The 15842-nt window shown below is 41.9% G+C and overlaps 1 protein-coding gene across 1 annotated transcript; it reads left to right on the top strand.

Moving 5' to 3' along the window:
• The first annotated feature begins 492 nt into the window (after window positions 1-492).
• Window positions 493-1407, top strand: LOC149242292 (uncharacterized). Its single transcript, XM_089370805.1, has one exon. It carries the CDS (start codon window positions 493-495, stop codon window positions 1405-1407), a length of 915 nt encoding a protein of 304 aa, XP_089226931.1.
• The last annotated feature ends 14435 nt before the right edge of the window (window positions 1408-15842 follow it).

The raw sequence follows: 15842 nt of genomic DNA, 5'->3' as shown, positions 1-15842 counted from the left end.
ACCACCAAAACCTTACCGAAAGCAACCTCTTCTACCCTACCCTCTAACTCTGAGCAGGGGTCACACTCTCACAGTTACCCACTCAAATCCCTACCTTGATCTCAGCCTCCTGATACGATTGGCATTGGAATTGTACCCCCCCATTCCTCTGCAACCTCCTCGGGGTCACCCCTCCTCTCTCTCCAAAGCCAAACAACAAGCAGGGGAGGAAGTTGTCTTGAGTCGACAGCTTGCCATAGACCAGGTTCTTAGAGCATAGAACACCCAGGGGCCATCTCCCTCATGAAGCTACTCTCTTTCAATTGCTGAGGGTTAGCTAGTCACGAGAAAAAACTAGCATTTCGGAGGCTTCTAAGTACTGAACTGGTGGATGTCATTTTCCTTCAGGAAACTCTAGGGTTAGCCAAATCCATCTCCCGCCTCCTTGAATCGATGCTCCTCGGATGGAAATTTCATGCCCTGGATGTCAATGGATGATCCGGTGGAGTTGCAATGGGTTTCAATGCCAGGAAAATTAAGTTATGTAACATTTGGGGAGGTACTGGACATCTTGGGGTTGATATTTACTCATTTGATCTTGGTACTGACATCAAACTCATCAATGTATATGGTCCATGCCAAAATCGAGGTGCTTATTGGGATCATTTGTTACGTTCCAATATACTTCAAGTAGAGAACCTCATCCTTGGAGGAGACCTTAAATTCTCTATTGGATATTCAGAATCATGGGGCCATCATGCACATATAGATCCGCTATTTGATTTCTTTGAAAATATGCTAGATGATCATAGACTCATTGATATCCCTTCTGCTAAATTACAACCCACCTGGAGGAACAGAAGGACAGGGGAGGATAGGCTAGCTAGAATATTAGACTACTTTCTCATCAAAGAGCGACTGTTGGGTAATGGGCTCAACTATAGACAATGGGTAGGTTCGTGGGGGCTATCAGACCACTCACGGATTTACCTTGAAGTCAGAGAAGGTATGAATAAATCTAAAACACCATATAAGTTCAACTCCACATGGTTAAAGGATGATGACTACATTAAGCTGGTAACTGATTTTTGGAAGTCTCGTCTGCCTGCTGTTGGAGGGAATATTGCAGAAGGATTTGCTCGCAATCTAAGTGAGCTTAAGAGGTTATCAAAAATATGGGCACACAATAAGAGATTGGCGAATGAGCAAACCCTGAGGAATACTGAAGAAGAGATTGCAGCGCTGGAGGATGAACATGGAAGAGGATACACAACACCTGAACAAAAGGAGAGGCTCACAACCTTAGTAGCACAAAGGAGCAAAATCCTGAAAGACAAAGAGGAAATATGGAGGCTACGAAGCACAGCCATTTGGCTACTTGAAGGTGATGATAACAAAAAATTCTATCATAAATATGCCAATGGATGAAAAGCAATCAACACCATTTGGCACTTGAATAATGAGCCGGGCAACAGAGTGAACACCTTTCAGCACTTAGCCTCCCTTGGCACATCTCACTTCAAGCAGCTCTATAGAGCTCCCCCCACATCATCATTGGTTGAAATCATCTGTGTAGCACAACGGTTTCCCAATTTGTGGACCAGGAGGAAGCTTTGGACCTCAACAAATAAGTCACCATGGGGGAGCTTGAAGCCACTGTGAAATGGTTCAAGAAAGACAAGAGCCCAGGACCAGATGGCTGGCTGGTCAAGTTTTACATGGATTTCTTCGAAATTCTTGGAGAAGACCTTCTCAAGGTCATCAAAGATTGCAGAATCTCAGGGCAGATGTATGAAGCTTTCAACACCACATTTATTGGGCTCATCCCTAAATCTGATAACCCTGCCTCTTTCGAAGACCTTCGCCCCATCTCCCTCTGCAATTGTATCTATAAGATCATTGCCAACTGCCTCCGTCCAATTCTATCCTCACATATCTCCTCAGAACAATTTGCTTTCCTTCAGGACTGTCAGATCCATGAAGTTGTTAGCACGGCACAAGAAGTGTTTCATTCTGTACATACAAAGAAGCTGAAAGATATGATTCTCAAGGTAGACCTCTCAAAAGCTTTTGATCGTGCTAGATGGTTATACATCAGAATTCTATTAACTCATCTTGGTTTCCCCATTGATTTTATACAATGGATCATGTGATGCATCACAAATATTACTTTTAGTATCCTTATCAATGGATCGGCATCCCCTTTTTTTCACTCTGAAAGAGGTCTCAGGCAGGGATGCCCTTTCTCCCCACTATTATTTCTGCTCATCATGGAGGGCCTCAGTAGACTCATCTTGGAAGAACACAGGTTGGCAAGGCTTCAGGGCATTAGGATTACGGACAATTGTACACTAACCCATCTTCTCTTTGTAGATGTGTTGATATTCCTAAATGGGTGTATAGGGGATTTGAGCGACCTTCAAAATATCATGTCATTATTTCGTACGACTACATGTATGGAAATCAATTTTCATAAGTCCACCTTGACAGTTTCAGGATGCTCACCTCACGAAATACATTTCGCCCTCCACATATTCCCATTTACTCAGTTGCAGATGGATGATGGTCTTAGGTACCTGGGGTATCAGCTTAAACCCCTTGGATACAATATTGCAGATTGGACATGGTTAATCTCTAAGCTATAGAAAAGGCTCAACATCTGGCACCACAAGTACCTCTCCAGAGTAGGCTGACTAGTTCTTATTAAAGCAATATTGGAAGCCACACCAGTATACTGGATTTCCTTAGCCTGGATCCCTAGGGGCATACTTTCTCGCATACAAAATCTCTATTGCAGATTCCTATGGAAGGGCAATCAATCCGGCAAATGTTTTCTTGGGCCAGATGGGACTTACTCGCTCTACCTAAGAAATTGGGGGGATGGGGAATCAAAAGACGAGATGATTTCTCTTCGGCATTGACTGGTGGCAGCTAGTCACTACACACAGCTTATGGACAAGGGTGGCATACTTGAAATATATATCTCCCCATAGCATGATGGACTAGATCCATCGCCCCACCTAGAATAAGACAAGGATTTCTATTATATGGAAAGCAATAATGAACTCTTTGTCCCTCATCCGAGATGGGATCACCTGGAGAATACAGGCTGGCACAAGGGTGCGCATTGGCCTAGATCCCTGGATTGGCAGTGGAAATTCACACAAGCTCCCATTGGAATTGATGCAAATACTCAACAATGTTGGCTTCATATCTATTAATCAGGTAGCAGATCCAATGCACTCCACCATGCTACATCAGGTATGGAAGATTTCTCAGCGTCTTCTCCTCCCACAGATCTGGCATCAACAATGGGGGGAATACATTGCTGCTTTATTTGAATCGCATATCAGGATCATAGAAGAGGATGATGAGATCATATGGGCCCTAGCAAAAAATGGAAGATACTCCCCGAAGGAAGGATACCTATGTATCACTGTTGTCCATCGACCACCGATTACTGAACATTGGCGGAAACTTAAGGTGCCCCCTAGAATGAGACTGTTCACGTGGACAATCCTCAAGAACAAGGCCCCCATGGGGGACAACCTCAACAAACGAGCATATCATGGTCCAACTTGGTGTAGCATTTGCAAGAACAACACCGAATCTATTGACCACCTCTTCCTTGCCTGCCCGATCACAGTGGATCTCTGGAACACCACCCTTCGATCCTTCAATATACAATGTCAGTGGCAGGGTACCTCCCTCATGGATGCATGGACAACATGGTGGAGTAATGCAATTCCAAATAAGGCCAAGAACCTTCCACCACCCTCTGATGGGTGATTTGGATTGCACGGAATCAACACATCTTCCATAATACCCTTCCTCATTGGCCCTCCATCTCTGCCCATATACAGGCCATCTACATCTCCATACCTGATGATGAGGTGGCCCCTGCCCCTAGAAACATTGTCCCCGAGGTCATCAACCGAGAATACCGCTAGGCATATTTCGATGGATTTGCACAGGATGCAGGATGTGGGGGGGCGCCATATTGTACCTCTTTGACTCACACTACTTTAAAATACAAATGGGTCTGTGAAGGGGCACCAATAACTACTCTGAGTTGATCACCCTAAGACATCTCCTACACTTTTCCATGGAGAAACAGTGCAGAAAAATACAAATATTTGGGAACTCCAAGAATGTTATCAACTGGATAAACAACTCAACAAACTGTCATGCTTTTTCTCTTAGACCTATTTTGGAGGAGGCTCATAGACTCATTGCTCATTTTGATCATTTTTTCTATTTCCATATCTATAGGGAACACAACTAGCTTGCCGATCAGTTATCCAAGGAAGCTGTGAGCCGACCTCGTCGTACATGGATGATACAGGAGCAGATGGATGGCAAACAATACCAATATTACCATCGCCCTTATATGGACCACACAACATAATTAGGAGCCTTTTTTATTTTGCTTAATTTATCAAAACATTGTATATTTCGATACTCTAGATGTATATATATGACAAATAACAGTATTCCCTACGTGAAGTCTTATTTTTTATCACTCAAAACACAACCAGTCAAGTTTCTCCTTGCGTGGAGAATTACAGATCTATTTTTGATACACTCTATTTTTTGATAGGCAAAAGGTCTCACCAGATAGCATATGCAACTGCATCTACAATATGTAATTTTCCTATATCAATGAAAATTGCGATTTTTTCGAGGGGAAAAAAAGTATCTAGTGAATTAAAGTTGAATTACTATGAAAAAAAGATATGTTTACTAAAAATTAATATTTTTCCTATATTTTATATAATAATATTATTTAATTGTCTTTTATTTATTATTTATTATAAGTATACTAAAAGTTAGCACATTTTATTAAAAAAATAGAGATTTTAAATATATAAATAAAAAATTTATTACACTAAAATCTCTATTTATAATATAATATTATTAGAAATGTTTTTAATAAAAATTTAAATGCACAATAAAAAAAACATAGTACACCAAGATCTTTATCTATAATACAATACAATATTAGGGAGCATCATTTAGGATAGGATATTTATCTTCTTTTTTTTCCTCTTCTTGCCAAATGCCATTATACATCTTCCTCTTTCATATTTTGCCAAAAATCCATGGATAATCATATGAAATATCTTCTCATAACCTTATTCCATTTGGAAATTCATCTCCCTCTTAATATCCACACATCCATCTAATGCATTCTCTTTTACACAATTGGCATGGCATCAAATAATGAAAAAAACATTATTAATTAAAGTTATCCCTATCTTATGCATATATGGAGTTATCACTTGTATTTTCTATGTTTAAGCATGTTTAAGCATGTTGTGTTGAGATTGCAACAAGATGATGGAGCTTAGTGAAAAGATTCGCCTTCACTAAGTGGGCCCGCAGGCTATTTTTGGCGCAAGTCTATTTTTAGACTATGTCTATTTTTAGACATATGGATCATGTCTATGTTTATGGATGATTGATCAAGTTGGGAAAAATAGATGGACTTCTATTTTTGATGAAAGTGTGAGTGATCACAGTGTGAGTGATCAAGTCTATTTTTAGACTGGCTGTCAAAAATAGAAAAGTCAAATATTATTATCTCACAATAATATTTGGACTATAAACTTAATCTTATTCTCTTGGAGCACTTCAGTTTGAGCTACGGAAGTGGCACATGCAGCTGTCAGAAGGAAATTCGTTTTTCTTATGAGTCAGTTGAGTTGTTGCATGCATGACTTCAGTTAGAACTCAAGTGAGTTGAGTTTAGTGGACTGGAGGTACAGTTGATGGAGTTGTGTTCAGTTTAACTTAGTTAAACTGGTTGTAGTTAGTCTAACTGCAGATAGACTAATGATGAGTTGTTAAACTAATTATTAACTCATAATACAACTAAAGAATACATCAGTTAACTCAGTTGCATGTCAGTGCATGTTCAGTTCAACAGGGACAGGTGGTAGAGAATCAGATTGCTATCAGTTGTGACTATAGTTGTGCACCAGATCTTGCACAATCAAAGGATTGAGTATGCCAATGAGTTTGCTCACGTATTTGGCCCGCATTTTAGCCTTTGCTCACGTCCAACAAAGCGCGAGTGACTATTTTGCAGGTGAAAATCGAGTTTGGGAAGCAATTCTCATCAGTTCTTGAGCAGGTATTGAGCAGTGGAGGCAGGCAAGCAGTGGAAGAGATTTGGAGATCAGATCTGAGCTGTATTGTGTGTAACAGAGGTGGAGATACTTGTGAGAAGTATTATGCTGTGTAATGTTACATGACTCAATCATTAATATACAGATAGTGTGGGGTTTTTAGCGAGATGCTTTCCCCGTGATACAAACTGTGTTAATGTGTGAATGCTCTTGATGTTTTATTGTTATTGATGCTGCTATATTCTTGATCAACGTAGAGGAGCTTATGTATTGTGTATGTTTTCCGCATTAGTACATGATCAGGATAATCTCCATTGAATATGTGTTAAATTATTCAAAATTTCTACATGGTATCAGAGCTAGATAATTGTAGAAAAAGTTTCTACATGGTATCAGAGCTAGATGATTTGTAGAAAAAAAATTTCTACATGGTATCAGAGCTAGATAATTGTAGAAAAAAAGTTTCTACATGGTATCAGAGCAGCTTGATTTGTAGAAGAGATTTTTACAGGATATCAAGCGAGGGTTGATCGGAAGCAGTTGAGTTAGTTGCTGGTGGAATTTGAATTTTGCAACAGTGTTGTTGAAAATGTCTTTCAACGGATTGCAAATGTTATTCCAAAGCAAGAGCGACCTGGCGCTCAAGGATAAACTCAGTAACAATAAAGGTGAGAATGGATCTTCATCAAAGGTATCTGATGAAGCGAATTGTGCTTTGGCTGCCAAAGCAAAGAAAGGGAAGAGCAAGAAAGCTTCTCAGTCTGGTGCAAAAGGCAAGAAGCAGGATATGTCCAAAGTGAAGTGTTTTCACTGTCACCAGCATGGACACTATGCCACAAATTGTCCGCAGAAGAAGAAGAACAAGCAAGCTGCTGGATCTGCAGGGGGAGAGGCTTTAGCTTCTCAGTTTGAGCTTGATTTTTCATTGATCGCATGCTTGGTTTCAAGTGTGATGGGATCAGTGTGGTTTCTGGACAGTGGTGCGTCTTTTCACATGACGGGAGATAGAGATTTGTTCTCTGATCTGGAGGACAAAGATCTTGGAGTGCACATCGAGATGGGCGATGATGGTAGATACAGTGCGACCAGTATCAGTACCATTTCCTTTGAGAGGGAGTCTGGTAAACCCTTTGTATTGAAGGAAGTCATGCATGTTCCAGGATTGAAGAAGAATCTCATCTCAGTGGCGATGTTAGAAGACAAGGGGTATGATGTTGTTTTCAGCGAGGGAAAGGCCTTCCTGCACAGCAAGACAACTGGTGAGACCCGGAAGATAGGGGTTCGAGTGAGGAACCTTTATCAGTTGCATGTAGATGGATGCGCAGCAATGGCAGGCAAGGCAGAAGGATTGGTGAGCCGGGATGATGGCGAGTTGTGGCACAGGAGATTGGGTCACCTTCACCATGGAGCCTTGAAGATACTGCAGCAGATCACTACAGGGCTTCCTAAAGGCACACTTGCGCAGTCAGATCAATGCAAGGGGTGTACTTTGGGGAAGTTTGTGAAAGCCACCTTTCACGAGAAGGATAGTCGCGCCACGACGATCCTTGAGAGAATTCACACAGACGTGTGTGGACCTTTCTCAGTTGCTTCGACAGCAAAACACAGGTATTATGTGATTTTTGTTGATGATTTCTCTCGTAAGTGCTGGATCTTCTTCATGCAGAAGAAGAGCGAGACATATTCAAAGTTCTGTGAATTCAAAGCACTGGTCGAGAAGGAGTCGGGGAAGAAGGTGAAGGCTCTTAGGAGCGATAATGGTGGTGAATACATCTCGGACGAGTTCAAGGATTTCTGCAAGGCAGAAGGGATTCGTAGAGAGCTCATAGCTCCCCATAACCCACAGCAGAACGGGGTAGCTGAGCAGAAGAACAGAACGATTGTGGGTGCTGCACGGGCAATGTTGCATGATCAGGGCCTACCCCTTCACTTGTGGGCGGAAGCATGCAATACAACAGTTTATGTGCAGAACCGTTGTCCTCATAGGATACTTGGCATGAGTACACCCGAGGAGGCTTATTCTGGTAAGAAGCCTGATCTTTCTCATTTGAGGATTTTTGGTGCTAACGTTTACATGCATGTGACGAAGGATGCCAGAAAGAAGTTGGAGCCGACTGCAGAGGTTGGGATATTTGTGGGGTACACTGATACGCCCCACAACTATCGTGTGTATTTGCCAGACAGTGGTAAAACTGTTGTGCGACGGGATATAAAATTTCAGGAGGAGAAAGCCATGAAGTGTTCGCTTGAGAGGGAGCTACACTTGCATGCAGATGAGGAGCTATTAGTTCCTAAGGATGAGCTTCAGGACGTGGATCAGCCACAGGACGAGGTTCATGGAGTGGAAGAGACCACTCATGCAGCGCCAACCATCAGAGGGTGAAAGCGCTTGACAGAAGCTGAGCGACTGGCTCAAGATGCAGAGAAAGTTGTAGGACCATCTACAGCCCAACGCAGGCAGAGACAGTCACCGGATCGGTACACTGGATACATGGCTCTTATGAGCAAGTGTGTTGTGACTGAGCCATCCTCTTTCGAGGAAGCTGTGGAGGATCCTGCATGGGTAGACGCCATGGTGGAAGAGTATGGTTCTATTGTCAGAAACAGTGCATGGGAGATTGTTCCTAGACCGGAAGGGAAATCAGTGGTGGGTTCGAGATGGATCTACAAAGTTAAGCAGGCAGCTGACGGGAGTGTGGAGAAGTACAAGGCAAGATTTGTTGCCCGAGGCTTTTCACAGATTGAGGGGATCGATTATGAGGAGACCTTTGCACCTGTCGCAAGGTATTCTTCCATACGGACGATTCTTGCTCTCTCAGCACAGATGGGATGGCACATTCATCAGATGGATGTGAAGACTGCGTTCCTCAACGGAGTCATTGAGGAGGAGGTGTACATTGAGCAACCCGAAGGCTTTGAAGTCTTCAACAGCGAGTCGCATGTGTGCAGGCTCAAGAGAGCGCTGTATGGGTTGAAGCAAGCACCACGTGCTTGGTACACACGGATAGACAGCTATTTCACAGGACTTGGATTCTCCAAGAGCGAGGCGGATCCGAACCTATACCAGATTGTGGTGGAGGGTAAGTTGCTTATCATTGTACTGTATGTTGATGATTTGATTCTAACGGGTGATGAGCTGTTGATACTGTCATGCAAGAAGGATCTTGCTACAGAGTTTGAGATGAAGGATTTGGGCCTCCTTCGCTATTTCCTAGGATTGGAAATATGGCAGCGCAGTGGTGGACTGTTTGTTTCTCAGGGCAAGTATGCTCGGGAGATACTGGAGAAGTTCAACATGCATGGCTGCAAGCCTGTTGATACTCCTCTTCCTGGAGGTTGGAGGAAGGAGGATGCCACTTCGGGAGAAGAAGTGGATGCCACTGTTTATCGACAGTTGGTGGGGTCGCTGATGTATTTGGTCAATACACGACCTGATATATGCTATGCAGTTAACCAGCTTTCACAAGCTATGGTTAAGCCTACCAAGCTCTTCTGGAAGGCGGGCAAGCATGTATTGAGCCACTTGAGAGGCACATCGGGATATGGATCTTAGTACAGGCAGGAGGATGCAGAGTGGGTAGGGAGCCCAACGGACAGAAAGAGCACATCAGGAGGGGTCTTCAGTATCGGATCGACAGTAGTTTCTTGGTACAGCAGGAAGCAGAGATCTGTGTGGATGAGGATGATCCTGGTCGGGTTTTTCGGGTCCAAGCACATCAGGTACCATCATATCAGAGATTGTGTGCAGCGGAGGATCATGTTACTTTCGTACATTCCAACGGAGGATCAGGATGCTGATATTCTGACGAAGGCTCTCACCAGGAGCAAATTCGAGTACCACCGAGGCAGGATAGGGGTTGCTGATAATCCATATCTTGTCGAGAGGGAGTGTTGAGATTGCAACAAGATGATGGAGCTTAGTGAAAAGAGTCGCCTTCACTAAGTGGGCCCGCAGGCTATTTTTGGCGCAAGTCTATTTTTAGACTATGTCTATTTTTAGACATATGGATCATGTCTATGTTTATGGATGATTGATCAAGTTGGGAAAAATAGATGGACTTCTATTTTTGATGAAAGTGTGAGTGATCACAGTGTGAGTGATCAAGTCTATTTTTAGACTGGCTGTCAAAAATAGAAAAGTCAAATATTATTATCTCACAATAATATTTGGACTATAAACTTAATCTTATTCTCTTGGAGCACTTCAGTTTGAGCTACGGAAGTGGCACATGCAGCTGTCAGAAGGAAATTCGTTTTTCTTATGAGTCAGTTGAGTTGTTGCATGCATGACTTCAGTTAGAACTCAAGTGAGTTGAGTTTAGTGGACTGGAGGTACAGTTGATGGAGTTGTGTTCAGTTTAACTTAGTTAAACTGGTTGTAGTTAGTCTAACTGCAGATAGACTAATGATGAGTTGTTAAACTAATTATTAACTCATAATACAACTAAAGAATACATCAGTTAACTCAGTTGCATGTCAGTGCATGTTCAGTTCAACAGGGACAGGTGGTAGAGAATCAGATTGCTATCAGTTGTGACTATAGTTGTGCACCAGATCTTGCACAATCAAAGGATTGAGTATGCCAATGAGTTTGCTCACGTATTTGGCCCGCATTTTAGCCTTTGCTCACGTCCAACAAAGCGCGAGTGACTATTTTGCAGGTGAAAATCGAGTTTGGGAAGCAATTCTCATCAGTTCTTGAGCAGGTATTGAGCAGTGGAGGCAGGCAAGCAGTGGAAGAGATTTGGAGATCAGATCTGAGCTGTATTGTGTGTAACAGAGGTGGAGATACTTGTGAGAAGTTTTATGCTGTGTAATGTTACATGACTCAATCATTAATATACAGATAGTGTGGGGTTTTTAGCGAGATGCTTTCCCCGTGATACAAACTGTGTTAATGTGTGAATGCTCTTGATGTTTTATTGTTATTGATGCTGCTATATTCTTGATCAACGTAGAGGAGCTTATGTATTGTGTATGTTTTCCGCATTAGTACATGATCAGGATAATCTCCATTGAATATGTGTTAAATTATTCAAAATTTCTACATGTTGTCTTAGTGGTTCATATTGAATAAGGATCCATTAATTTCATTATCTATATAGCCAATTGGAGATCAACAACCTTAGATATCTACATTCACCATAGTAGGGAATTAGAATATAGACAATAGCAATAATAAAAATTACCAATTCATCCCTCAAGACAATTTAAACGATGAGTACATTAAGGTACAACACCACCGCCCCCCACATGCTCGAGGCGATGGGTGTGGTGGTGTTCTACATGTATAAGGCTACCAACACAGAGGAAGGTGGCAGAGGTTTTCAGTTAAGTTTTCTGGCTGGTGGCGAATATAGTGGGAAGGGTGTTGGCAGTCTCCTTGGCCAAGTGAGTGTAGTAGAGATTTTGCGACAAGGGGACTCTGTAAATAGTTCAGTGCAGTGTCTCCAGAAGCGATGGAGGTTCCATAAGCTCTAAACGAAGGCACTCGAGTACGTAACTTGTTTTTCCCTCCCCTCCATCATGCTCCCCTATGTCTGGTTTGGTATTTGGGTTTTGCATGGGGGAAAATTGGGTTGGGGGATTTTTCTAGCGTCGGTCTTTTGGAAGAAGAACGTTAGCCCCATTGGAACCTCTTTGGTGTCAATTCGTTACGAAATTTTCCTCCCCTGCATGGGGTTAATTTGGCTCTAGGGTAGGGGTGTCAACCCTGGGAAATGCCACTGTCTAGTATGGTTCGAAGGCCAAGGGGTCGGGTGTTGGGATATTGTTAATGTTTGTTTTAATTTTGAAGCTTTCCTTCTTATGGCTAGATTGCTTATGGGATCGTACATCTAAAGGATGGGTCAAAGGGTTTATGGGGTCGATGTTGCTGGGCAGTCTCATCTGGGTCTAGGAATTGGGATGAAACTGGAGATGGATATGCCAGACTCGGATTGGTGGGTGAAGGCTGTTTGGAAAATGGGTCTTTGGTTCGCTGGCTCTCGGGGCTGTGTAACCAAGGCTTGCGTCGAAATGCCTGCGAGGTCACTATAGAGGGGATGCGCCACCCTAGAGTCTACAGTGTCATTGAGGCGACATTGCATTACCTAGGTTAGGGGATTGGTCACAAAAATGCTGGAATTGGTTATGAGGGGCTTGGAATTTGCGTTTTGGGTTGCTTTGCTAAAGGGCCTGGGGCCGAATGGTTGGGGTTCTGCACCAATAGCCTGAGGCTGGATGGTTGGGGTTCTGCACCAATAGCCTGGGTCGAAGCGTCTGCAAAAGTCATACTGGGTTCAAGATTTTTAATTCTGTTTGTTATTCAAAAAGACTTGGGGGGCACGAGATTGCATGCACAGTTGGGGTGCCAGACTTTGGTGGGTGGTAGGGCCTGCGGACAGTGGAAAGACAAAGCATAATTTTTCATCAATTCTAGTTTATTGCTTCCATGACAGGTAAACAATGAGGTAAGCCTTCCCGGTCACAAGGGGTTCTGAGGCTTGCCTCCTCACCTACACAGGGAATTGCCAGTTTTTATTTGATTACCAGGCTTCGGGACTGTGTTTCTATGGCTAGAACAACAGAGACTAAGGGCTGAGGCAAGAGACCTCACGTGGGTGAGTAGGAGAATGAACCTAGCTCCTCAGGTGGGAGATGTGGCAAAAAGCTAGTCGCTCACCTCATCAATGAAGCGGCCTCAGTATACAGGGAGGGGACCAACGAGGAGATTAGGAGATTGATAGAGGAATGAGAAGCTGATTTGAACCACCAGGCGAGCACGACCGAGATAGAGATGGAATACTGGGAAATCCTTATGTTGGACCCTAGACACACTCAAGGGCGAGTGACATATTTCAAGCAGACCCTGCATCTGTATTGGCTTATGAAAAGTCTCATGGGTAAGGCCATGGAGAAAATTTATGTGAGCATGCCGACAATTGTACAAGACTTTCCCAATTACAAATATGATTTCCAGAAGCTGCAATTTCAAATGCAGAAACAAGAAGGACGCCTCAACCGCATTGAGAAACACTTCCCTTGCTTGTTCTCATAGATAGAGCTGCATGGTTCCAATGTTAAAGATTTGGCTCCGTCGAATCGGCCTCTATCGAGCAGGATGATTTGAATGTTTTCTTTCTATCATTTTTTATTAGTATTTATGCAGATAACTTTACTTTTCAGTTTGTAGTGATATATGCTTATAAGCAAATAGAGTATGGACATGGACATGATAATCAAACTTATATAGCTTTGATAGAAAGACTCAATATTTTTTCTACTGGATGGCTTATCATGTGGTTAGGTGGCCAACAGACTTGGTTTCTCGATGGGCAAGTTGAAGCCACCTAACTTGTTTTATGTGGTTGTAACTTGCTTATTGATTAATTAATGAAAAGGAAGGATCTACCAAGCTTACAAAAAAAAATACCAACTAATAAATATATAGGTTACTACAAACTTTATAGACATTATATATTAAATCGTTCCCTACATAAATTCGGAAACATTTCCTTAACCCCATCTCCCTATTGATATAGTTTTATAACAATCATACCTTTTTACATTGTAACCTGTAATGAGCCTTATGGCCTACTTTATATAATGAGCCAATGATTTATTCGACAACAACACCACATAAATCGATAAACCCAATATTAGTAGCATCTTCTTGTTTCATGGAGGCTCGATACTAAAAAAATATTCTTCATTTGCCTTTTGCCTTGAACATCCAAGGTCTTAGCACTCTAGAACAAGGTTAACCCTTATTCTTCTCGTTATCAATAGAAAGGTTTATTATGCTTATTCTCCTTTTACCAACATATCAAAATCTCTATCTACAATGTAAAACTAGCCAATATCATCTATCTTAGGATATTTGTTCCTTCATTCTCTTTATACAATAGCCATCACATTAAACCTATCCCTCTACACCTCCTTATAATTGTGTTACATATGTAGGTTGAATTTGTCTTATCTATAATGAATTCAACATGAACCAATAATCTCTTATCTACTTTCTTTCCTTAGTCAAGGGCACCTAAAAATTGTAACTTCCTTTTATTCATAAATTCAATAATGCATATACTTGGTTAGCCCTATAGAAAAGATTCAACATGATTTTAAAATTAAGAATATATATATATATATATATATATATATATATATATTCCCACTTAAACGCTGGAAAAGGGCATAGTACATAAAAAAAATTATTTATATTATAGAGCATTTAAACGAGATATGTACATGGACCGGTAATGTAATATTCCTAATGGAAATATGTAGTGAATAACAAAAGCATGAACTAGGAAATGACTGAAATTTTACAACACAAAGTAGTAGAACACACAATACAATTAGCAGTTGAGCCATTTTATTAAAATTTGGAATAAATGGGAGTACAATAGCAAGGAATAAGTGCACCTGGGCTTGCATGAGCAAGCTGAAGCAAACCCGGGAGAGAAATATCCCCAAGAAGTATAAACTTTGACCCCCAATCTGCCTCTATGTTGCTAAGAAATTATGCCTATGCTACAATTTGAAAATGGCTCGAATCCCCTACTGGGATTCCCAGATTGGTCTGAAATTGTTGTTGTAGCCTCCCCTAAATTTCCCCACAGGACCCAGAAAGAAATTGGTCCCAAATTGCTCCACCGAAAACCCAAAAAAAGGTGCAAATTACCAAATGAGTAATAAAATGCACAAATGAACAAAAGGGTGATTTCTGGCTTGAATATTATTCGAAAAAAATTGCAACTCTAATCAAGACCTCTCCTCTAAATACCCATAAAAACATAGAAAGGGTTGGGCCTAGATCCAACCTTCCAAAATTACCCCAACTTTAGTGAGCCCCTCCTCTAGCTGGGAAATTCACACTACAAGAGATTAGCTACCTAAAACCTTTCCAAAATTCTAAACAATTCCTCCAATCATCCTCCTTATGGCTCCTAGCAATGCCCAGCTCGGATTTCTTGGGCAAGCCTCACCCACAAGCAACCTCCTCTATGAACTGCGCAGGCCCAGAATCCCTCTGCGCAGGCCCAAAATAGGAAAATTCGCCCCAGAATATAGCCCACAAAATCAGCCTTGCAAATCACTTGAAATATCTGGCAAATATACAAGGGAACCAACTCTTGAAGTCTCGGAGTTAGCCCAGCTCACGATGGCTCTCCTGAGAAATGCGTACTCCTGTTCTGCGCCCAGTTTGCTCCACGTGGTGACTGGTTGTACCGGCTAACTCCTCCCAGAATATCTTTGGACTGTAAAGATATCTCCCCTAAAGTGGCACTCTAAGTCCATTGAAGGTAGAGTGGAGGTATCTACTTGGAATCCCCTAATACTGAAAAACACTGAGTTGTCTTGGTTGAACAACTCAAAAGAACTTGGTTCTATTATCAAATTGTCAAAAGCCCCAAAATGAGAGCCTCACCGCCAATTTATAGCAAACCCTACCTCATGTTCCTTGCAGGCTCCACCCATCGAATTCCCTCTTTCACCCAATTCGAATTCCTCCAAGGGGTGCATATTCCCTTTGTGTGGCCCCACTCTCCACTTCCCATCGAATTTCTTGTCTTTTCTAATGTTTGGGGTGGCACCTTTATAAATTTTCCTTTTTCAACCACTTTTTCCAAGTTTATATGCCAAATACTCATTAACTACCAAAAATTGCAAAATTGAAACTTCCCTTAGCAAATTTATTAATTGGGGACATGATAGTCCCCCCCACCAAAAATTGTTTATCCTCAA

The sequence above is a fragment of the Pinus tabuliformis genome, chromosome 8 (genome assembly GCF_031772625.1).
Source record: "Pinus tabuliformis cultivar Carrire ecotype Pingquan chromosome 8, CPIR1, whole genome shotgun sequence".
NCBI classification, from domain to species: Eukaryota; Viridiplantae; Streptophyta; class Pinopsida; order Pinales; family Pinaceae; genus Pinus; species Pinus tabuliformis.
The sequence above is the reverse complement of the archived record's forward strand: the minus strand, read 5'-3'. Positions and strand labels throughout refer to the sequence as shown.